This window comes from Corvus cornix, chromosome 4 (assembly GCF_000738735.6).
Source record: "Corvus cornix cornix isolate S_Up_H32 chromosome 4, ASM73873v5, whole genome shotgun sequence".
Classification (NCBI taxonomy): Eukaryota; Metazoa; Chordata; class Aves; order Passeriformes; family Corvidae; genus Corvus; species Corvus cornix.
In genome coordinates, this window is record NC_046334.1 from 61,278,412 (window position 1) to 61,301,407 (window position 22,996).

General features: G+C 37.2%; 1 protein-coding gene across 2 annotated transcripts in view; it reads left to right on the plus strand.

Annotated features, from left to right (window-relative positions):
- The window catches only part of WFS1 (wolframin ER transmembrane glycoprotein), a 33,216-nt gene extending 10,969 nt beyond the window's left edge, over positions 1–22,247 (plus strand). For both annotated transcript variants that reach the window (XM_039551120.1, XM_010401911.4), the window contains exons 3-8: positions 8,405–8,487; positions 12,198–12,342; positions 13,174–13,344; positions 13,956–14,036; positions 17,814–17,959; positions 19,600–22,247. In XM_039551120.1, coding sequence (XP_039407054.1) covers positions 8,405–8,487; positions 12,198–12,342; positions 13,174–13,344; positions 13,956–14,036; positions 17,814–17,959; positions 19,600–21,408 — 2,435 coding nt within the window. In that variant the 3' untranslated portion in view covers positions 21,409–22,247. The remainder of the gene's footprint in view (positions 1–8,404; positions 8,488–12,197; positions 12,343–13,173; positions 13,345–13,955; positions 14,037–17,813; positions 17,960–19,599) is intronic.
- Positions 22,248–22,996: the final 749 nt, after the last annotated feature.

A 22,996-nucleotide genomic window follows, 5' to 3' on the forward strand; every position in this document is an offset into this window, starting at 1 on the left:
TTTTTCTTGTAGTTAATTTTGGGTTATTTCTAGAGAAGGCACTGAAATCCAGGGAACAGAACACATTTCAGCACTCTTAAATGCAAACTGAGGATGAAAAATTAATATTAAAAACTGACTGGCTTCTAGCAAGATGATTATCTTTGTAAGTATTTATGGTAATAGTTAAGGTGATGTGGTCCTTTGGTGTATTGCCCTAAATTCTTTTGGCACAGGATTCATAGCATGTTTTTGACCTGTTACTGGCTATTTCTTTTTCAGTCTAATCCAATGCTGGGTTACATAGCGGAATTTTAATTTTTTCTCTGATGACACTTTTGGAAAAGAGTGCATTTGTGATTCTGAACTTAATTGTAGAACAGTTAGACCCTATCTGGATGTACTACTTAGGCACTTTTATTAATACTAAGAATGGGATAAGCTTTGCATGTTGCACTTCAGAGGCATATTTTAATGGAAATTCCTAGACATAAAAAATAAGTAAAAATCCAGCTTCAAGTTTGTCATAATGGAAGTCATAAAGAGGCTTTTTCAAATAGAAATAATTCTATATCTGTCTTTTCTGTGCCATGTCAGTCTCCACCTACACATTCATTTGTTCATCTTACCTTGTGGAGCATGGTGGGAGGAGTAGAGTTTAGCAGTGAACATACTAGTATCCTCTCACAGTAGAAGCAAGTAATTTTCCTTGTAATTCAGACAGTACTCCCTTTCAGATTCAATTACAGTAAAGCCTTCCTGCTAAAGCAGTAAAATGATGTATGCCTGAAGCTCCAAGTAAGTACAGTGCTGTGCAATGTGACAAAGTTCAGTTCAGACATCAGTGGTCTTCATGGTATATAGAAACTTTGTTCATAAGTGGGAGAAGATCTAATGTCAAAGAAGACATTCTTCGCTCCCTGCTCCCACCCCAGTAATTTAGCTGGCAGAAATGCCTGGGGATGAAATCTTGTTCCATGCTACTCTATCAAATGTCTCAATTACTCTTGTCAGTTAATAACATGACCCTGAGGGAGATGCCTGACATCCTGTGACTTCTTATAAGTAGAAAACCCACTTAACTTAAGTAGTGAGCTTTTGGAATAAAGCTAATATAAACAAGAAGTGCAGTTTTTCTTCCTCTGGATGCCATCCAGCTTTTTCTTATACCTGAACTAACATGGGTGTGTTCCAGTTTATGAAGGCTCACTGAAGTTGCTGTCAATACTCAGTGCTAATGCTAGAGGCTGGTGATCGGCTTTTTCAGGTTCAATATTCTTGTTCCTTTTCTCATGAGAATCATTTACAGAGTTATTTACAGCACACCTGTTAGAGCCAGGGGCTTTTTCTAAATGCAGTGCTAGTGCTGTCCTTCCTTTATTCAAAATGTTCTTTAGGCTACTTGCAGCATAGAAATTTTTAAAAAGCCTTTTAAAACTCGTAGAAATATTTGGCGTTGGCCAGATATTTTTAATCTGTTCATTCCCTTTGGTTTTTGTATTTGGAAAGACATTGAATAGTGTCTCTGTTAACCTTCTCCATTTCATTCTCAGTTTCTTCCCCAGGTTATAAAGCTCTGATAATAGTGCCTTATTAGCACTGAGGTGTTTTTTTCGTGTTACGCTGAGTGATAATAGTTCAGAGCTTATCATTGTGCGTGCAATGATAAAGTGCCTTCGTGGTTTGCTGCATTTCATCTGGCCATTTATCACTTAATTAGTCATTAAATCTTTCTGCCGGTTTTGCTTGAGTTTTTTGTAGTTGTTTTTTCCTGGATAACACAGAATCATCAACAGATTTTGGCACCTTGGTTATCAGCCCCTTTTTTTTTCATTCATGTACAAATGTATTGAATGATTTAGGCCTTATTTTATATCCCTGTATGTCTAAACTGATAATCTTTCCCCTGGGAGAATGAAAGCTGTGTTTTTTGAATCTTCATATTCTATTTCTTAATCTCTCACTTTTCCATGTAACAACCTGCATTCTAATTTGTTTAGAGGACTTATGTGAGAAGCCTTTCTCCCTGTCTTCGGAGATGGAAATATGAGCTGGATCCACCTGTTTAACCCAGTATATCTTTTTTTCTTAATTAGGAAAAAAAATGGGTTTGTATCTTTTGGTTTCTCCAACTACTTAACATATAAAGTTATTTATTAAATGTATTTAAAATTGCATCCTGTTTCCGAATGTATAATTTTCTGGGATGTAGTTGAGGTCATTTTTGTTGCTTTCTGGCCTTTTTGTGGCTCTCTTTTTTGTCAGTGTATCTTAGTCGTGTTTGTTCAGACAAAAGATTAAAGAAACTACATTTAAAACTGTATACCAAAACCTAAAATTTGCAAAATCGTTTGGAAGACTGCCTACTTACCTTTGCTTGGCTTACTTTACTGGGCAACCTTGATAACAGTTTTCACCTGTGTCAACTGTCAGATCTTCTCATGTAACAGTGAAAATGGTTATGTATTTTTCTAGGTGAGTGCTCAGTGAGCTTGGAGGTGTGTTCCCACTGGGTAGGACTGAACATCATTTGTGTTGTGCATATGCTTAGCTCTTCCTGACTGTTTTCAGTCACTTCAGGAATACTTACTGAACTATACAATGGGAAGGCCAATCCAGAAATCCTGTTTCGTATCTTGTCATCTCAGATCCCTTATTCTCCCCAACACATGGGTTTTTTCCTCCTCCTCCTCCTCCTGCACATTCCTGTCACTTCTTTTTGTGAGCCCAAATGAATGCTTGAAGTCATGATCATATAAAGTGTGTGTGCCATACAGGTTTCCTTCATACTCTTAGTGTGGGTGTTGCTTAATGCATTAATCTTTTGTTTGATAGAGTTTTCATGAGCTTTAATATTCGCTTGTAAAACCTGTAATTTCTTTTAAACTTACATATTTTGTATGAAAGCTTCATTGTTGCTTCCTGTCTGAGAAAGTGCTTTCAGTTTTCCTTTTATCCTGTTCTCACTAGGTTTTCACCTTTTCATTCAAAGCACTTAGAAGTCCCTAGCTTGTGTTTGTTTAGAAAAAATTATTTGTTGTGCGTGATAGCATGACTGTCATGGGGCTGGCCTTCAATAACTGTGTGAACAAATAAGATCTTAAGCTCAAAAGGTGTAAGAAATTTTGATCCTTTAAAATACAGTTTTTTGCTTTGTTATTCCCTGTTCATGGTCTTTGGCCTCTTGCTTAATCTGGAATTCAGGTGCTGTAGCTGTGACCTAGGAAGAAAGCTGTGTGCACCTGGCCGGGGGGTGGTATTAGCAGGCAAGGGGCTAAAACCCCTTTGAGCTGAGTAAATGCACTGCGGAGAGCTTTAATGTGTTTGTGTTGGTAGGAAAGTAAATCTACAAACACTTCTATTATTCAGCATGCCCTCTATTGATTCTTTCTACATGAAATAACTTTAGTAGATTTTTTTGAAGGAAGGCAGTGATTCCTAGTGGTTAGAAGAGCACTGAGAAAATTTAGGGTGTGTGTGTATGATCCATTTTGTGTGTGTATATATACAACTAAAAACCTTTCTTTGTGTGAAAGGACTATTACATGCCTTTAAAGGTTTCAGAATTCAAGAATGGAAGTGTCATACTCAATGTCACTTAAAATGCTAGGGTTTTGGAAGCAGTGTTTCTCCAAATTGTGTGTAAAACATTTTTGCTAAATACGTGATCAGACACTTCTGAACAAGTCAGCCAACTACAGTGATGCTCACATGATGCGATTCAGTTGTGTATGTTAAGGGTATTAAAAGGGTTGGGAACCTACTACTGATTTGCGCTAGAATACTGGGAAGGAAATCTTACGACATCCCCAGTTTATTTGTCTGTAAAGTCTTTTGCATTGAAAATATTTTTTATCTAGATTGTGTAAATCCATTCTTCAAAAACTTGTGTGCATATTGAAGAGTTTGTTGGGTTTTAGTCTTCAGTATAGTTTAAACCCTAAAGATAAGGTTTAGATATGTTATTTAATCTATAACCTATAATGGCATCTTCCTTTTCTGATTTAAAATTGTAAGCACTGGTATCTTGCAGTCTCACTTGGACTAATCCCCTACTGTGGATTGACTGCCTTTTTGTCAATTTAATGGTTAAATTTCAGAGTTAATGGACAATAATTGCTTCCTAGCATAGTATTTAAGAAACTGAAATGTTTCCTTTTTAAACATTTCCTGTTTCTGATCAAAACCTAACAGAAATAAAATGTAAAAACAGTAAAAATGCCTGCCTATGACAGAGTGAATGCTAAATTCCCATTTGAGCTTACAGCAACAAAGCTGGAATCTTATTTTATATGCCAATGTGCCAAGTAATGTGTAAAGCTTCAAAAAGTAAGTAATCTTTAGTTTTCATCAGCCTGTTTGCAACGTCCCTACATAAACACTTGTGTTTGCACTTCTATATTCTGACTATTTGTCTTGGAGTTGTAAAACATACTTTTTACTAGGAAAACAGAAAGTACTCTATAGTTATGTTTTGCCAGCACCATTGAAGTCTATCACTTAATAACGGGCAGTTTTAGCTTAGTCTTCTTCTGAATGCTATATGACGGTGAAACGCTACAGGTCTTTATGTAATGACCTGTTTTATTGTAATGAGTCTTTTTTAATAAATGCTTTCATAAAATGGGTTTTTAGAGACAGCTTTAACCTGTTCAAAGAAAAGCCTGAATATCAAAAATGGATATTTCTGTAGGCCTTCAAAGGTTTAAATGCTTTCTGTAGTATGATGACATAAATGCAGCAAAGTCAGAAATACATCTGCATCATACTTTGCAGATCACAAATAAATTTTTTTGGGTTTTTTTTTGAGTGAAACTGAGAAAAATTAAAGTATACAGTGTCGTTTCATATTTTAAACCTAAGACTTTATCACACTGAATAAAGAAAAAAACACACAAAAATTTTATTAATAATGTTATTGTTACAATATCCATTAACTAATTTGTGTTGAATGATCTGTCTCTTGGAAAGTAGAATTATATACTGGGAAGTGAATTATAGAGCAGCCTGATGATGAGCTAAACTTTACACAGTCTTGAGGTTCTTGGTGGCAGAGTTAGAACTACAGCAAATATTAAGTACTAACCACCCTTGTATACCCATGGTTTTAATTTCTTTCTTTTGTGAATGCTACGTGCTGTCTAAAACTTTGGCGCTTTCACTTGCCTGCTTTCATTTGAATGACTGCAGTGCTTGTGAGTCTTGAATAACTGATAGACTTCATTGGCTTATATTAATGCACCTGACACAAAACAGCTAGTGAAGTCTATTTTAATTGTCATAAGAGATACATGAAGTATTGCAAGATGAATGTTCCTGTCTTCTGGAAATTTTTATATTCAAGACAGAGTAAAATTTGACATTAAAAAGGCACGAGTTTTTAGCAAAGCTGGAAAATAAAAGCTTCCACTGACAGCATTTCCACTGCAGTACTCTTACGTGGGAGGAATACACATCAAGACATTTTCTGACTAAAAACATGCTTAAGAACAAGGGTGATAAGTTATAGTCATCACTTCTTATGGTATTGTTATGGGGGAATGCATATACTCCTGTGTAGTTGTTTATTCCGTGTTGAGCTGAATTGAAAGAAAGTGTGTGTTGTCCATCCTTGTTCTAAAACCTTGTGTTTTGGACCTTTTACCTTCAGAGAATGACCTATATACCTTATGAGAAAGTAGATTGATAATGGCAGCCATGAAACTAGTCATTCATGCTTGACCTGTTTAACTGGCCTCTCGGTTATCTTTTAAGCAAAGGAAGAATATTGCTGGTTACAAGAACCGTATATACTAAGATTCTAAATTTGATCTTCACAACCTGTTCTTCCACCTTTGCCCTACAACTACAGAATCAACCCACAGGCATATTTTTAATTAACTATCTGTTATTTATATTCACAGACCACACGTGCAAGTACATGGAATTGATAACTGGGTGGGAGGGATTGGGCAGTAGGTTGAAAATAACAGCAGAAAGTGTTTCTTTCCCCTGGCAGTCAGCTCTGTTAGAACAAACATTTCAACAAGTTTACTGCAATAACACCACATTTTTTTTCTCATTGAAGGAAGTAGTTCACCATAAGGCTGCACATTTTTAATTTTTCTTTTTTTTTCCCCCATCTTTGCAAATACCATTATGTACATGTTAATCTGAAATGTAATTGCAATAAAGTAACTATAATCTGATGTTGTAAAACATTCCCATTTTGTTTCTGCAGCTTTCTGTTGTAGTAAGTTTTCTTATCTAACCCATTCTTCTGAGCAAGAAGAGCTAAAAGGAGTCAAAGCTGTGCCATGCTCTTGTGTGCCAAGTGCAGCAGGAGAGAAAGGAAGAGGCTTTGCCATATAAACTTCAGAGAACTGCCTTTCTTACTAGGGTTTTTATTAGTTTAGCAAACTGCTTTCTGTAGTTTGGGTTTTTTCTTGTGTGTGTAAATTCTACTTAATTAGCTAATGCTGACTTCTGAATGGTGCCTCCTATATTATCCAGAAATATTTGTGGTGTTCTCAACATGTAGAAAACCCTGAACAGGGAAAGAAAAAGGTATTCCTAAAACAGCTAGTACTGAAATTTTGATGCAAAAGAGCTTAATGAATTTGAAAGCACAGGAAGAAAAAGAAAAGTGCCGCCTTGCCCAGCTTGTTTCATTTGAGTGGGGTAGGTGAATGAATATTATGCTTCTTTCAAACAATATTCTCTTTCCTGTAACTTCTTGTTTACTGTTAGCAAAGAGCCCCTGAATGATGTTTGCTGGTGTTAATGGTGCCATCTGGAAAACAGGCTTCCAACTTGTTTAGAGTTCACGTTATGTTGGTTATATATCAGGGCAAGGAGATCAAGTAGTTAATTTTGCTGGGTTGCTGTTTACCTATTTTACAATAATATTTTTACAGCTTTTTGTAAAGACCAAGTACTAAATGAAAATTATTTTTCATTATGTTCCTTTTTTAGCCAGACAATGTGTTATAATCTGGCATTAGAATTTTTCCAAGTGGAACTTGGCAGACAAAACAGTGGCATGGTGAAGAAGAAATCTTACTTCATGGTTTGCTCTTGTTAAATACATCCATTTTAATGAAAGTGTTGGCTTGTAGCCTGTTCTTTGAAAACAGTCCCAGTACCAGGGATGTTAAAGAATGCAAGTAACCCTGTTCTTCAGGAGATCATGTGGAATGGAGTTTATTTCTTCCTTCCTGCCACCTTTTGTAGAGGAGCTGATACTGCCTGGCCCCTCAGCTGGCAGGGCTGCTTAGCAGCTTCTCGCATTGCTGCTGCCCCAGTCAGGTAGGGAATGTAACTTGGAGTGGATGCCTGAAAGTCACTTTCCTACATCTGGAAACTGCTTCCCAAGCATGCTTCTCATGCTGCCACTGCCCTCAGGACATAGCTATGAAGTGTCACAGTGTGTTTGTGTGGGGTAATGTGGTAAATAGAGGTCACACTTCGGTGCTTATTGTAGAATTTGGATCTGCCTTTCTAACTATAATTTTAGATTGGTTGATCAGTAAAGCTGTAACTCTGAGTCAGTGGTCAGTTGTCCATTTTTACCCAACTTAAAACACACAAGTTGTATTGATTTTTCTTTTTAAAATTTTTCTGAACTAATTTACAAGAAGTCATCTCATAAAAGAGTAGCAGTTCTGGCCTTTGTCAGCTTTGCCATTAACTAATTCTTCATTCATCAAGTAGCATGCAGCATGATGTTGTTTACAAACACTGGATATCAGATAAAGGTCTTGAGTTTTTCTTTATGATTGACTGATAGAGCAGTGTGATGCTTTTGAAGAAAACCAGTTGTTTAAGTCTGTATCTGTTCAGTAAATGGGAAAGAATAAAAATACTAGGTGGAGTGTGGAGCAAAATGAAAAAAACCCAAGGATTAGCAGGTGTAATTGTTAGTTTCTGTATGCTCCAGAGACTGAGGAACTGAACTTTCAAATACACTGTTTTAAACGCTGATTAATTTTTCAAAATTCTAGAAAAGGTTCCAGTGGTAAATAGAGATTGACAGGTGAAAGACTGAAGTCATATCAAGAAAAGAATAGTAATAGTACAAAAGCTGATCCATATTATATGTTCCACATGGGCTCATATTTATTGTAATGAATATGAATGTTGTATTGTACATTACATTGAATTGTAATGAAAATGAATATTGAGAGAGGAATTTTGTGAAAGTAAATCAGAAACTGTAAACTATGTCATCCTGTGGCATGTACCAAATAATAAGGGTAAATATACTGAAGTACAGTGCTGAGATGGAGGGTCAATATTGTCATAAGTTAATTTCCACTGTTCTTGCAAAACACTTGTGTTGGATATTTAGTTATGATTACTTAATTCTTCAACCACATGTAGCAATGATTTTTAAAACACTTCAAACTATTGCTAGTAAACAATGTTCTTTATCAAATTAATTTAGAGGGCATGAAGGAAGAACCTGAAGTGCTCTTTGAAGAACTGCTTGAGAGGGCCAAAGCTGGAGAACCAAAAGCACAAACAGAGGTAATTTTATATGGTTTTTGTCCAGTCTTCTTTGCTCTTAATTCCAAAAATAGCACTGCCTGCTGTAGAACTGTTATCACTTCCTCAGTTGAACTGTGTCTGCTTAGATGCGAAACTGTTCAAAGAAAGGTGATGCCATATGGTTTCTCTGCCTTGAGAAACGCCGCTTCCTTGAGAGCGTGAGTGGCTTCAGGTCCAACTCTTTACCGTGGAAAAGAACTGATTTTGCTTTTTTTTTTAAAGAAGCATGTGTGGAGGTGTGCAGATAGGGACTGTTAAATGCTGTTGGTTCAGCACTGCACTGTATACAAAGATACCAGGGCTCTTAGGCTGGACTCCATGGAAGAAACTGCCACTGAGGTGCTTTAGCAGGGTCAGAGGTTGGTTGGCTGATGTTTTGCTCATATACCATTTCTCTGGTGAATGTACACGTTTTAGAAAATAAGCCCCTCCTTGTTTATTGAAATTAGCTGTGTTTACTTATTTAATGGCAGATAAAATTGAATTAATAATAGAAATTCTGTCCCTGAATTTGTTAGCACTTCAGGTTTTCCCGTAGGTTTTAGAAAAATTGTACCAGGTTTCCACTGCATTCCTTTGTCTGGTGTATTGGTCTATTATAAATAGCTTAAAACTGTCTAGAAGAGTTTTAATTTGTGTTTAACTTGGTTAGTGTTTTACCTGAGCATTCTTTTCCAAATTCAGCTTTGATGCCAAATGGGAGTGATTGCAGTCTCGTACATGCTCATTGGTGGTTTGGATTTTTCCCCAAGGATCACCACTCTTACTGTAAATAAAAATCAGAAGTGAGGATGGGAAAGAAATTCTTTTAAAGCTGGTAAAAAAAAATACAGCAGTGTTAGGCTTGTTCCCCATTCCATCTCAACTGGTTTGAGGGGCAGGCTGACCTCGGAGTTGCAACTTGAGACAGTAACAAATTTCTCACTTTGAAACAGCTGGTAGCTTTGTGGAGGATGAAACATTTTCCTTGAGGGAATCATCGCTGTAAAATCCATCTTTTGGTGCTATTCCTCCTTATCAAAGAAAGCAAACTCCATAATATTCTTTCAGGATATAAGTTCCATTTGAGTAAGAATACTCAGAAATACTTAGAGAATCTTTAAGTCTATGATGCATATGTATGTATATAAATGATGGGGTTTATCTCCTTTGCAATTAATTCCACTTTCACTCCCTTCCTTTATCTCTTTAATTGTGTACATTTTCTATTCCCACACAATAATAGGATTCTTATCATAAAATGATACAGCATAAATTTTGCTTCAGCACGCCTGAAATGGAACGCAAAATACAGTAATTTCTTTTTTATGCAGTCACATTTCTTGTTACTTGTGGAGAGAGAATTAGCTTTTAGTTTTTAAAACCCTAAAAGAAATTCATTTCTTCTCTATTGTTGAATACATTCCTTTAGAATCAATTAGAAAAACGTATTTTTATTTCTTACCATTGTAGGAGTATGAATGAGAAGCTGAGATGCCACTTTTGTGCTGTTTGTTAACAATTATGAAATCAAACACAAGAAATCAGATGGTTCAATGGCTGTCAACATGTATTACTAAAACTTCATGTATTTTTTTTTTAATAGCAAAATAACTGTATGGCAGTTACGTAAATAAAACCCCCACAGCTGGAATTCTCTAATGGAGAAAAGGCAGTTCTGTGTCTTTAACCAGAGGATGTGTGCAAGGGGACTGCTTGAGATGACCACCTCACTTAGCAAAGCCGCAGATGGGAGCAGCCTTTAGAGAAGTAGTGTGAGGGTCTGTGTTAAGTTGTTACCAACTACGACTTAATTTCACTGTTTTAACTCATGGGAAAGAGAGAATCCCAGTCTGCTTAAATGACAGATCTGAGGTTAACACCTTTTCCTATCCATTCTTTGTCCTTTGACTGTTGCAGGCCAGAGCTTTGCAGCTGTTTTCAGGTGGTTTGATGTAGGAACTTTGCTATTAAAACCACAGACAAGCCTAAAAGCAATTCAGTCATAAAACAGGTGTTACACTATTATTTTGCTTGTGCACTAGCCTTTTGTGCTATGACTAGTCCCAAGATCTTAGTTGATGTTGCAATAAGTGTTTCTATGTCCAAGAGGTCCTTAGAAACTTAAGAGCTAGATGATTAAGTGCTGCTACTCTTGAAGCTTTGCTCAAAATCTCGATGGCTATAAATACAAACATGCTTAAGAAACAGCTGTTCTTGTCAGATGGATGTTATTTGCCACCTAACTTGTCCAAGCAATTCCTTTCTGAAATAAATAGCTGAAGGTACATCTGCAGTTGAGTGATAGATTACCATGCAATTGCTGAAATCTTTTTTTTCTTTTTTGTCTCATACACTCTCTTCTTGGGGTGTGCACTTCCCATTGAACTCTGGCATGACTTCGTAATCAATGTTTGGATTACCTAGCCTAATTTTCTCCTTATTTCTGTATGGTTTTGGATAGCTTCACTGTATGTGCTATGGATTTAATGTCTCCCCAATAATTGTTTATGTGAAAGTTGTTGGAGCACTCACTTAAGTGTATGAAACCAGTTAAATGGCTGGAGAAACAACCTTTACTGGAAGAAGAAAGACCTTTCTGATTAAATCAGTGCATTTAATCTACATAAGGATAATGTGATTTATTAATCTTTCAACAGTATTTCTTTAGTCCCCTTTAGTGGCAGTAACAAATGCTGCAGTAACAAATGAAAGTTTCTCTGAAACTTTCAAACTGTTATCTTTTTTCCAGCAGACAATACTGTGGATTTATGAAGCTATACTCTTAAGGTATTGCATTAATTGCTCCTAGAATGTAGCTGAAGTAACATTAGGGAGAGAGAGAGAGAGTGCAGTGAGACAAGCAAAAGCATTTCCCAGATTCTCCAGGTATGCAGATAAAATGTCCAGTAGTTTTGGTAATTTTCTGCCATTTAACTTTTTATTGCCTTGTGTTGTGATAAGCAGAAGTGTTTCATACTATTGCATAAATATATTTACTAGTATATTTTCATATATTTTAGTTTTTAGAAGGAAGAAAAAAGGTGTTTTTTTCTTACCTGTAAAACCTGTAATATAGGCAGCTGCTTGGTAATTTCTGTAATCCTGAATAGCAGAATTTTTATATGCTTTTTCACTGAATTTTCTTGATGCTTAAGCAGTATTAGTTTTATTCCATTCACCAGTTAATCATGAGTTTGCTTTCACCTTCAGTGACTGAGCTGCTGTGAGTCAGGGACTGCACTGCTTGAAGCCTGCTTCCATGTCAAGGCTTTGTCAATAGCTTCATCTGAATTTCTGATTGTCACTGGCACCAGATTATATTACACTTACTTTTTCTGGCTCTAAAATGAGGCTAGCAGTATTGTCTGGTCATTGTTGTAGGAGGAAAAGAATTCAAGAAAACTTTTAACATTGGGAGTTTCACCTGAACCTGCCAGATGCCTGAGCACCAGTGGCAGCTAATTCACTGACCTGGCCAAATGTGTTGCAATTCCTTCTTGTTTGCCGTTCTTCTAGATCTTTCCAATCAGAAGATCAGCTTACAACTATGTTCTTTAGTGCTAGGAGCAAATGTTTTGGCCTTTTGTTCAGAGAGAATTTATGTTAGCTGAGTTCCAGGGGGTGAGAAGGAAGAAGAGAGAGAGACATAGAGACAAAGTAGAGTGTATTTCAGTAATTGAAGGAATCTTGTTTCCTATTTATTATAGGTGGGGAAGCACTTCTTGAGATTAGCAGAAGAGGAGGATGAAGAACTTAACAATTGCAGTGCAGTTGACTGGTTCATCCTTGCTGCTAAGCAAGGTCGAAGAGAAGCTGTCAAACTGTTGCGTAGATGCCTGGCAGACAGAAGAGGTATGGGTTCTCTGAGGCTTCCTGCTTGCACTCCCACATTATCTGAAACAATACTGTACTCATTTTAACTCTGAAAGAGGGGCTAAAGTATGATGGAAATGATCGTGGCAAAATTGCATGAGTAGTTGCTAACAGACTATTACAATAGGTAATTCAAAAAGCATTAATTACCAATACTGCTTATTAAAGTATTTTTATTAATTATTTGCTTGAATTCCTTCATTAAATCCATGCTTGTTCTTCCCTTCCTCACCTTTAATTGAAGCTTCTTTTCTTTGACTCTGAAGATCATATATAAGCACACACCAGCTATGTATCTGCTGTTGTTTCATTCTTTTGCCCCTCTCCAACCTCTCTTCTAATTGGTCTTTTTCACTGTCTTCTCCCACTTCAAGATTCTCGTCTTCCTTCATGCTGCTTCCCATGCTTGGTCTCTTCTCATCTGCCAACTATCCAAACTCCTACAAGGGGGGGAAAAATCCCCACCAAAACAAAAAAAGAAAAACAACTTTTATTCAGTTCTTGGTGCCTTTGCATGTGCATATATGCACTACCTTTTGCCTCATCTGCTGTAACTTCAAAAGTTGAAGTAAGACATAGTATAATGCATGTCTTGCACATCTTTGAAGTACAGTTTAAACCTAAGCAATGTGCTTAGATTTTGATAAGCAATAGACACAGATGGACATTTCCGTAATTTACTTAGGTGGTCAGAATGTCGCTGAAACTTGCAAATTTTCAGACTAAACTGAGAAAAATAAATTGTGAGCAAATCTACCATTTCTGCATGTGTTTGGGATAAGTGTATAATGTGTTTTTTCTTTTCTTGAGGCATCACTTCTGAAAATGAGGAAGAAGTGAAAAAGTTATCATCTGAGACTGACTTGGAGAGAGCTGTGCGAAAAGCTGCCTTGGTCATGTATTGGAAGTTAAACCCAAAAAAGAAGAAGCAACTAGCAGTTTCTGAACTACTGGAAAATGTTGGGCAAGTTGATGGTGAAGGTTTGTTCATGAACTGATTTATGGTATTGATAAAATACAGACTTATGGGCACAATACAGCTAGAAGCCTAAAGGGCTTTATGAACAATCAGGCACGAGATAATAGTAAATGTATGATCTACTTAAGATAATGTAACTCTCTCAATGACTAAGTGTCTTTTAATAACTGTGCTCTTTGAACCAACACTTGCTGTAGGTCGTGGGTCAATTAAGCACATACTCAAGTGACTATATATTTTAAATATCTTCATTTAGCACTCACTGTCTTTGGAAAATACGTATTTTATGGCTTTGCTGTATTTGATGTTTTTTTTTCCTTCTAACAGTCATCCTGATTATACCTCACTAGATGTTTCAATTTACAAATTCAGTCTTCAAGACACCTGGTTCGCTCTGCTACTACAGCACTAAATGTTAGCTATGGCAGTCCTGTTTCCTTTTCTAATACAGTAACAGGAATATAGAAAACTATATTGCCACTTCTTACCTATTTATATGTAAGTTTGTCTTTTCCTTACTTTGAGGAAATACCATTCTCCAGATGTTGCTGTGACTGTTTGATCACTTTAATTGACTGCTTTGATTTTACATAAACTTCTGTTATTGAACCAGATGGTGAGAAGCAGCCTGGCCCAGTCCCAAAGTCCGTGCAGAAGCAGAGAAGGATGCTGGAGCGATTAGTGAACAGTGAATGTGAGTGCATGCTGCTGCTTTCAGTCTTGGCCAGTCGTTTTAGTTTCTGGTTTGCTTTGGTAAACAACGTTGTGCTGCCAGACTAAGAATGTATAGAAGGTTAGGATTGCAATAAACTGATAGTGTCAGTTTGTTCTGTGTGCAAGACAAATAATTGATCTGCATGTGAAGTCACAGAAGACATCACCATTAAAGTCAACTACTAAAGGGAGTTTGCATGTCGTTTGTTATTTTTATATTCTTGCCCTTTCAGCACTCAAAAGTCTATTCAGCAAAGAAGATTTTGCACTTGCAATATTTTTTTTGGTTCTAACTGCAGTAAGCTTTCTGATTACAGTGAGGGAATTAATTATGCACCAATTCAATGCAGACAGATCCTTCACTCTATTTGCCTTGCTTCCATTTGCCCTTCCCTTATAATTAATATTTGTCTTTTCATATTTGTTCAATGACTGATTTAGGAAAGATGCACCAAGATACTTCTTTCATTATTTACAGCAGCTTAGTTCATGTATTACGAAGAATTAAATCCCTTAACACACGCAGGGTCAGATTTGTAGACCTGAGTCTGTGAGTTTTGTAAGGTTTGGTGGGGTGGGGATCGGAATTGAAAGTTCTCCTTAGTCTGGCACAACTAAGAAATGCTGATGTGTTGTTGGGCTTTTAGGAGGAAAGTCAAAGTGTTTTATTAAGAAAATGAATTATCAACAATGCAGCATGTGTAGTTTTTCAAGAACAGTATTTAACATAAGGTTCAATTATTCATTGTCAGGAAAATCTCAGTTTCTTGAAATGCACTAAGTCATATGTAATAGTTCATGTGCAATCTAGATCTGTACTTGAAGAGCACTTTAAATGTCACAAAGCATATTATTAGATATATATATAATAGCAACTAATACATCTGTTGTTGAGATTATGTGAAACTAAAGTGTCATACATGGAATAGGGAGCCAAATATGGAGGTTTGCAGGTTTAAATTCCTTGAAAGATTAGATTTACATTTCATTAGATAAATTTGGCCTTTACGTTCAAGGATTGTGCTCGTTACACAGGTGACTTGAAAAATAACATTCCTAAGAAGAGTAGAATATTTCAGTTTTACATTAACTTTGACAGAAGTAAAAGAGGAGCAGAGGCACGTACCTGTGTGTGAATAAGGGAGTAAGTGATGTGAGAAATAGTATTTTGGAAAGCAAGCTTGTGGTCCTGTCAAACCTTCTGTGAGATTGTGTCAGCTGTTTTTGTGACTTGGCTGCCACTTCTGGGAAGTAGAAACAGTCCTTCAAGGAGAAGACTGTTGTGTTCCATTGTCCAGTCATTGTATAATAATGCAGATGTATTTGGGTTCATTTGAACTGTGTTGCATTGGGGTTCTTTCCATTCCTTTGGGTGAACTGGCATGTGCTGCTACTGAGTGAGTGCACAGCAAGTCATTTTGTTCTGGATTCTTCAGTAATTCAGAGAGTTATCAGAAAAGGAACTGGCAAATACGATTTTTTTTTTAAGGCTTAAATTGCAGATAAAGTAACAGGGCAGTAAATGAACCTATATGTAAGTGTAGGCAGAAATTGATGGGAGTATTTTTCTTTCCCTAGGGTGGATGGGGGGAGGCCAGGGAATTTATCATAACCGAACTGAAAAAAAATCTATGAATAATAAAGTAGAATCTACAAAATATGCTTTTTATATCAATTTAAGAGACACTTGGGTGACAAAATACTAATGACACTTAAAATTAAAAGTTTTCATCAAACACTTTAAGTAGGAATTAAGCTGTTACCTCTTCTCTAGAGAGCTTTTACCTTTTCAGGGAGGAACAAGAAAGCTATTACTCTGCAACATTTACTTCTCTGACTCACTGAGCTTCTTCATTTACCTTGCCAGAAGGAGATTCTTCTTTCAGAGTTAGTACACTACCAATACTTGGAAAATAATTTTTAAGCCAGATACGTGTTTGCAGATATCTGATCTGGGTTGTCCTTAATGGAGGTATAAACAGAAAATTAGAGGTGACATTGTCAATGGGCAGTTGTTGCGTGCCTGAGAGGGTACATGTCATTGCAGTGGATAGGCCATCTATACATAGTAAGTTAATAACTCCTTCCTTCCCAGGATGTTGCATGATCCTGTAACAGTGCTGTTAAGGTATTTTTGTGAGGTTCTAACCATGTCTGCTTGCTGATTCTGCACAAATAAGACTATTTCAGCACTGTATATTTTTTCCCAATAAGACAGTAAATTTAGATGACATATTTCGTATTAGGCTTAATCTGAAGCCCACCAAGACAGCTAAAGAGCCTCACAGATTTCTTGGTGCAAGTAATGTTGCCTTACAGTCTGTGAATAATAAGAATAGTTAGCAAAAATAAATCCTTTCTTGTTTCTTGGGAGGCATGCCAGATGGTATTTTGTGGGACATAAAGGTTCACGCGTGGAGGAGGGGGAGTGGTAAAATTCCACGCAAAAGGCAGCATCCATATTCTGAGATTAAACCAAAAGAGAGATTGTAAGATGCTGATTTTCTGTTGAACTCTTAAAATTCTTCTTCCTGTAGTATGTATCTTGAGACAAATATTTTGTTTTGTTCCATATCTACAGTGCTTTCAGTATTAAATACTGAGCTATTTATATGGTGCTTCTATAAATGTAGCATATTTAATTTAAAAATTTTCTGGGCCGAAACCCGTTAATCCTCTGATTTTAAATTTTGATGAAGCACTTCAGTTTTCTGTCTCTTTAAAATCTCAAACTAGTATTAAGCAGTCCAGCTTTCATATCTTTTTGTCAGCTGACTAGTTAAATTTACTGCGTAGGAGGTGTGTTACAGATTTTTGTCATTCAATTCTTTCATGTATATAGCAATGTCATTTGCTTTAGTGTATGGAAAAAAATTGTTGTTAATTATCCTCCTTTACAAAATGCATCAAGCTTGTCTGCCATAGAAACTAGTTAATACATGCTAATGTAGAGAACTGGGTGCAAAGAGTTTGAACCAGTGCATAAATCATCTTCTGTCCTGCCATTTCCCTAGATTTTTCAGAAGTAACCTCATGCCTCCCTTGTACTGACAGGAGTGGATAAAGATCTTGCAGGGCAGAGGGATGAATTTTGCCTCTATGTAAACTGAGCAGGGTCTATTTTGTTGCTGGCTATCTGTTTTAGATCACAGTTGATACCGTTTGGGGGAGGCCCTTTGTATAGCTACATAGAATATTAAATTAATACACTGTAAGTAACCTGTACTTAGTCTCATAGATATAATAATTGTGTATTTCCCATAATTATGTGTTTGTAACTTCTGAACTCAGAAAAATGACTGTTAAATGACAAATCAGAAATCAGTTTTTCAGTTGATGACATACAGATAATTCATTACTGCTCCTGTACAAGTCTCTCTTTCTAATGCAGCTGTTAAAGATTTCTCTGAAGCAGATACAATAGTTTATGATTTAAAACCGTGACCTAATGCAGTAGTCTTTTTTTTCTGTGGAATACTTGCAGATAAGCTACATTCACTCACTCTGTTCTTCCACTTACCAGTAAAATAAACTTACTTGCTGGTCTTACAAGATGTAGAGTAGTCATACATTGCTAGCACAAGGAGCTGCTTGTTTTCAGCAGAGCTCTCAGGACAAGTTGCAAGGTAAACCTATGTTGTCAGTAGTTCAGTTTTTGTAGACTAGCTTCTGGCAGGAAAGAAAATTATTATTCCAATTCATAATCAATACAGCGTTGTGATAAAATTTACTCCAAATTTTCATTTTATCTTTCTAGCTAAAAAATTTATTGCTTTGGATGACTTCGTTGAAATTACCAAGAAGTACGCAAAGGGTATCATCCCTTCTAACCTGATTATGCAGGAAGAGGAAGATGATGAGTTGGCAGGGAAGAGTCCTGAAGAATTACCCCTACGACTGAAGGTAAAAAGGCAATGTGGAACAGGTTATGTTAAATGGACTCTTGACTTAAGCATCCCAGACAAAACAAGAATGACTTGCACTTCTCTCTCAATACTGATGTTCAGTCTGTATAGATCAGTACAAGAATTGTTGCTGTAACTTCTTTTTGGACTTGACCTCATATATATGTTTCAAGTTTCATACATATGAGTCACGTATTTTAAAAAAAGGGATAATGGTTTTCCCTGTAAGAGGACAATCTACCTTTATTATATCTTCAGTGAGGATTTAAATGTACCTGTCATCACTGCCCTATTTTTATTATAGATGTTATTATCTGCTTCCTATCTTTCTAATTTAAACAGGAGCAAACAGGCAGGAAAAATTATCCATAGCATGAAAAGATTCTGAGGGGAATTCAAGAAAGGTGAAACTTGCTGTTAGCTTCTACAGCATTTGTCTCTGCTATATCTCTACATAGTGAAAGGAGAAGGGAAGATTAGGGTGCATGCCTTCAATATTGGCATAAATTTTAAGTAAGGTAGGGGGTGTGTGGCTGCTGACCTGAGAGTTTTTGCTGTAGTTTTGTTCATTATCATAGTGTAGGGGAGGGGAAAAAAGGGGGAGTGAAAGGTGTCTCTTTCCGAGCTTTTGAATGGTAATTGTCCGAAAAAGATGCACTTACGAAGAACAGAGATACCTTCACATAAGTTTTTGTCCAAATCATTGGGGCATGTGTTGTCCCAGTTCATCACAGTGCCACAGGTATTTGCTGGAACATTCTTGGCCTTTCCCTTGAACTAATTAATATAAAAAGGTAAGATCTGGGAAAACATAAAAACAGTCATTTTATGGGGGAAGGAGGATGGATTGCAGCATCTAATGTCCATATGCGGTATTTGAATGTGTGTTTGAAAAATCCTGTACCTTTTAATGGATCATTTGTAAAGGGTGTGGTTGGTGTTCAATCCAGCAGTTTCTCTGTTGTCCAGCAACTGTGATGGAAAATGCCACGTAAAATAGGTAGAATTTTAAGATCCTCTACAGTTATTGTTGTGGAGTTAAAAGAATCTGTAAATGTGTAGTAATTGAATTTAATATACTGCTGCTGCTTCCAAAACAGGTTTTGACAGCTGCATCTTTAGATGCTTGGGAAGGATTGTTTAAAGATAAAACTCCAGCTGTAAAGACTTCCTGTATGTGTATATGAATCATAGGCATTACTTCCTGCAGTGTATATGCATAGAATGTATAGCATAATCCTTGCAGAATGTGGCAGTTACATGCTTTAAAGTACAGTACTTGCAGCTCAAGTAATGACTTAAGGTACTGCAGGACTGTAGCCATGTAGTTTATCTTCAGTATGAAGTTAGCAGAATATTTGACTAGGAAGCCATTTAATTATATGTGTCAAAGGTAATGAAATACATCTTGCCTGAAATCAAAATCGCCTCTGAGCTTTGTCTGACTGAATTAATCAAAATGGAGCTAATAATCTCAGACACAGTAATCTTATTTTATTGGCAACATTGATCTGAAATACAAATCTTTTCATGTCAGCTGAGGTTAGACAACTGACTGCTACTGCTGCAGCTAAGAATAGCTGTGATGTAAAGATACAAAACTGCTCATTAATAAAATGCTTCTTTCTCTTTTTCCAGGTTGTAAAATATCCACTTCATGCCATTATGGAAATTAAAGAATACCTTATAGATATTGCATCGAAGGCAGGAATGCATTGGCTGTCTACCATTGTTCCAACACACCATATCAATGCTCTCATCTTTTTCTTCATCATCAGTAATCTGACAATTGATTTTTTTGCCTTTATTATTCCATTAGTCATATTCTATTTGTCCTTCATTTCTATGGTGATTTGCACACTGAAGGTTTTTCAGGACAGTAAGGCTTGGGAAAACTTCCGTGCTTTGACTGACTTACTGCTTCGTTTTGAACCAAACCTAGATGTTGAGCAAGCTGAGGTGAACTTTGGATGGAATCACTTAGAGCCATACATTTATTTTTTACTCTCAGTATTCTTTGTAATTTTTTCCTTCCCTATAGCAAGCAAAGACTGTATACCTTGCTCAGAGTTAGCTACTGTCTCAGTTTTCTTCACAGTGACAAGTTACATGAGTTTAAGCACGTGTGCAGAGCCTTACACACGAAGGGCATTAATGACTGAGATAGCTGCAGGTTGCTTATCCCTATTGCAGGTATTACCTGGGAATTTTGGCTACTTGAAATTCTTAGGTAAAACCTTCTTTACAGTTCCTGTAGGCCATTTCTTTGTGATCAATGTAAGCATCCCATGCCTTCTGTTTTTGTACTTGTTCTATCTTTTCTTTAGAATGGCCCAACTACGGAATTTTAAAGGCACCTACTGCTACCTGGTCCCATACCTGGTGTGCTTTATGTGGTGTGAACTCTCCGTGGTCATTCTGCGGGAGTCCTCTGGCATTGGGCTCGTTCGTGCATCCATCGGTTACTTCCTGTTCCTCTTTGCACTCCCAGTGCTGGGTGTAGGCATTGCACTGATGTGTCTTGTCCACGTCATTAAGTGGTTTTTGTCTTTGGAGCTCATGAAAATTGTAGTGACCCTGGTTTTGTGTGCTGTTCCTTTGCTCTTTCGATGGTGGACAAAGGTTAACTTCTCCGTAGTTGAAGTGGTTAAATCTCTCACTCGAAGCTCGATTGTGAAACTCATTCTGGTGTGGATTACAGCTGTAGTGCTGTTCTGTTGGTTCTATGTGTATCGATCTGAGGGAATGAAAGTTTACAACTCTACCCTGACATGGAATCAGTATGGTTTCCTCTGTGGACCCCGGGCCTGGAAGGAGACTAACATGGCACGTACCCAGATTTTGTGCAGTCACCTGGAAGGACACCGAGTGACATGGACTGGGCGGTTCAAATATGTGCGCGTGACAGAAATCGACAACAGTGCAGAATCTGCAATAAATATGCTTCCCTTTTTTATTGGTGATTGGATGAGATGCTTGTATGGTGAAACCTATCCTCTTTGTGATCCCAAAAATGTTACACTGGAGGAGGAGGAGTTGTGTCGTCTGAAGTTTTTGACAAAGCATAAATGCCACATGAAAATGTTTGATCGGTACAAATTTGAAATAACTGTGGGCATGCCTTTCAGTAGCAAAAATGGAAGCAAGCCTATCGAGGAGGATGATATAACCAAAGATATTGTGCTGAAGGCAAGCAATGAGTTTAAAAAAGTGTTGCTGAACTTGAGGCAAGGGAGTATAATTGAATTCAGTACCATTCTGGAGGGTCGTCTTGGCAGTAAATGGCCTGTCTTTGAACTGAAAGCAATCACTTGCTTGAATTGCATGTCTAAACTCTTACCTGCAGGGAGGCACGTGAAAATAGAGCAGGACTGGAGGAGTACAGTGCATAAAGCCATTAAATTTGCTTTTGATTTTTTCTTCTTCCCATTCCTGTCAGCTGCGTAATGTGCTCACGTATTGGTTCAGTGGTATTTTCAGTGTCCACTGCATTTACACTACCAAAGGTGTGGCTTCTTAAGAGATAAAAAAGCCCCAACAAAAATCTGCCTTGCTGTAGAGATGCTCAAAAAGTGTGCCAATATAGAGCATTGATTGAGTTTTGCAAGTGTACATACTGTATCCTGACTTTAAACCCTGTATGACTGAAGTAATATATACTACTTGATTATTATAAATGAATGCAGGGGATTGCTGCTAATTGCATGGAAACTGTTTTGTCCAAAATGGATATATTGTCTGTGGTACAACACTAGATGCATTCACTTGCTCGATGTTAAAAGCACTTTACTCTTTAAGTATTCACAATGTGCCCATTTGTATTTTCACATGTATGATTTAGAATAGGTAGCTGACAACAGCTTATATTGCATTTACTGCTTGTATTTATTTGGTGTTTTCTAGAAAAAGTCATTTTAGAGTCAGTACCTGATGGTGATGTTTGCGTACAGCAATCACTGTTTCACTGTTTGTCCAGAAGATAGCGACCACTGTTTTTTGAAAGGGCACAACATTTCACACCCCAGCAAGGTTTTATAAAGTCCCCAGGCTTTTACTTTGCATTAAATATTGTGTACAAAATTTGCTATTTGTCCTGATTGGTTACACTAAGGTATAGTCCATGCTGGTGTGTGAAATGCAAATACCAAGGCTGGTGTCAAGATGGTACCAGTAATGGACAAGCCACAGAAACTGAAATTGTACCTAAAAGTCTATAGTGGAAACTGAAATAGAATGTTTGTTTAATTACTTGTATTTTGCAAATAAACATAAAGTACAAACTTGAATTAAATGGGTACAACATTTGTTCATTATGCTTTGACATTGTGACCAGTTTGTGTTGTGCTGATAGCAGCTTTCACTGAAAACTACGATTGAGAATGTTTAAAATATTCTGGTGTGAGATTCTTGAAGTTGTACTTGGCAGTTTTAAAGCCATCAGTAAAATCTGGTGTGCCAGGTGAAGTTTTTGTAGCTGTGTAGTCTACACATACTGCTTCCCACTGCTTTCATTGTGACTTAGAACCTCTCTGGCCACTGTGGCTGCATGTCACAGATCCATCCTGCCATTTCCCTGACTCCCCCACTGAGCCTGCTTTAGATTCCTTTTTGCCTTTGTGTGTCAGTCAGCACCAGGACCAGGGAGAGGGGTTAGCAGTGAAAACATGATAGAGAAGGGGAAACTTTTGGGGACAGTGAGGCAATGGCTGCACTCCAGCTATGAGCACCCTCTTGAGCATTACCCAGAGCTGCAGTTGGGAAGATGCCAAAGGCACCTACAGATGTGCTGCCCAGTGTCCAGTCCAGCCCCCACCATTCAGAGCCCCACAGTTGTGCTTCAGCCCATCAGATAATCTATGAAGTAAAATCATGTCTTCAGGGTGCTTCTAGCTTTGAAAACCTGCCAACTATCTCTTTCCACCTGGGGAAAAGAAAAGGAGTAAGGTAGCAAGTAAATGCAAGTTTTGACAGCTTCCCTTACTGGAAATAAGCCAAACTTAGGCCTTTCTCCTCCTTTTGTTAGATCATCTCTAGG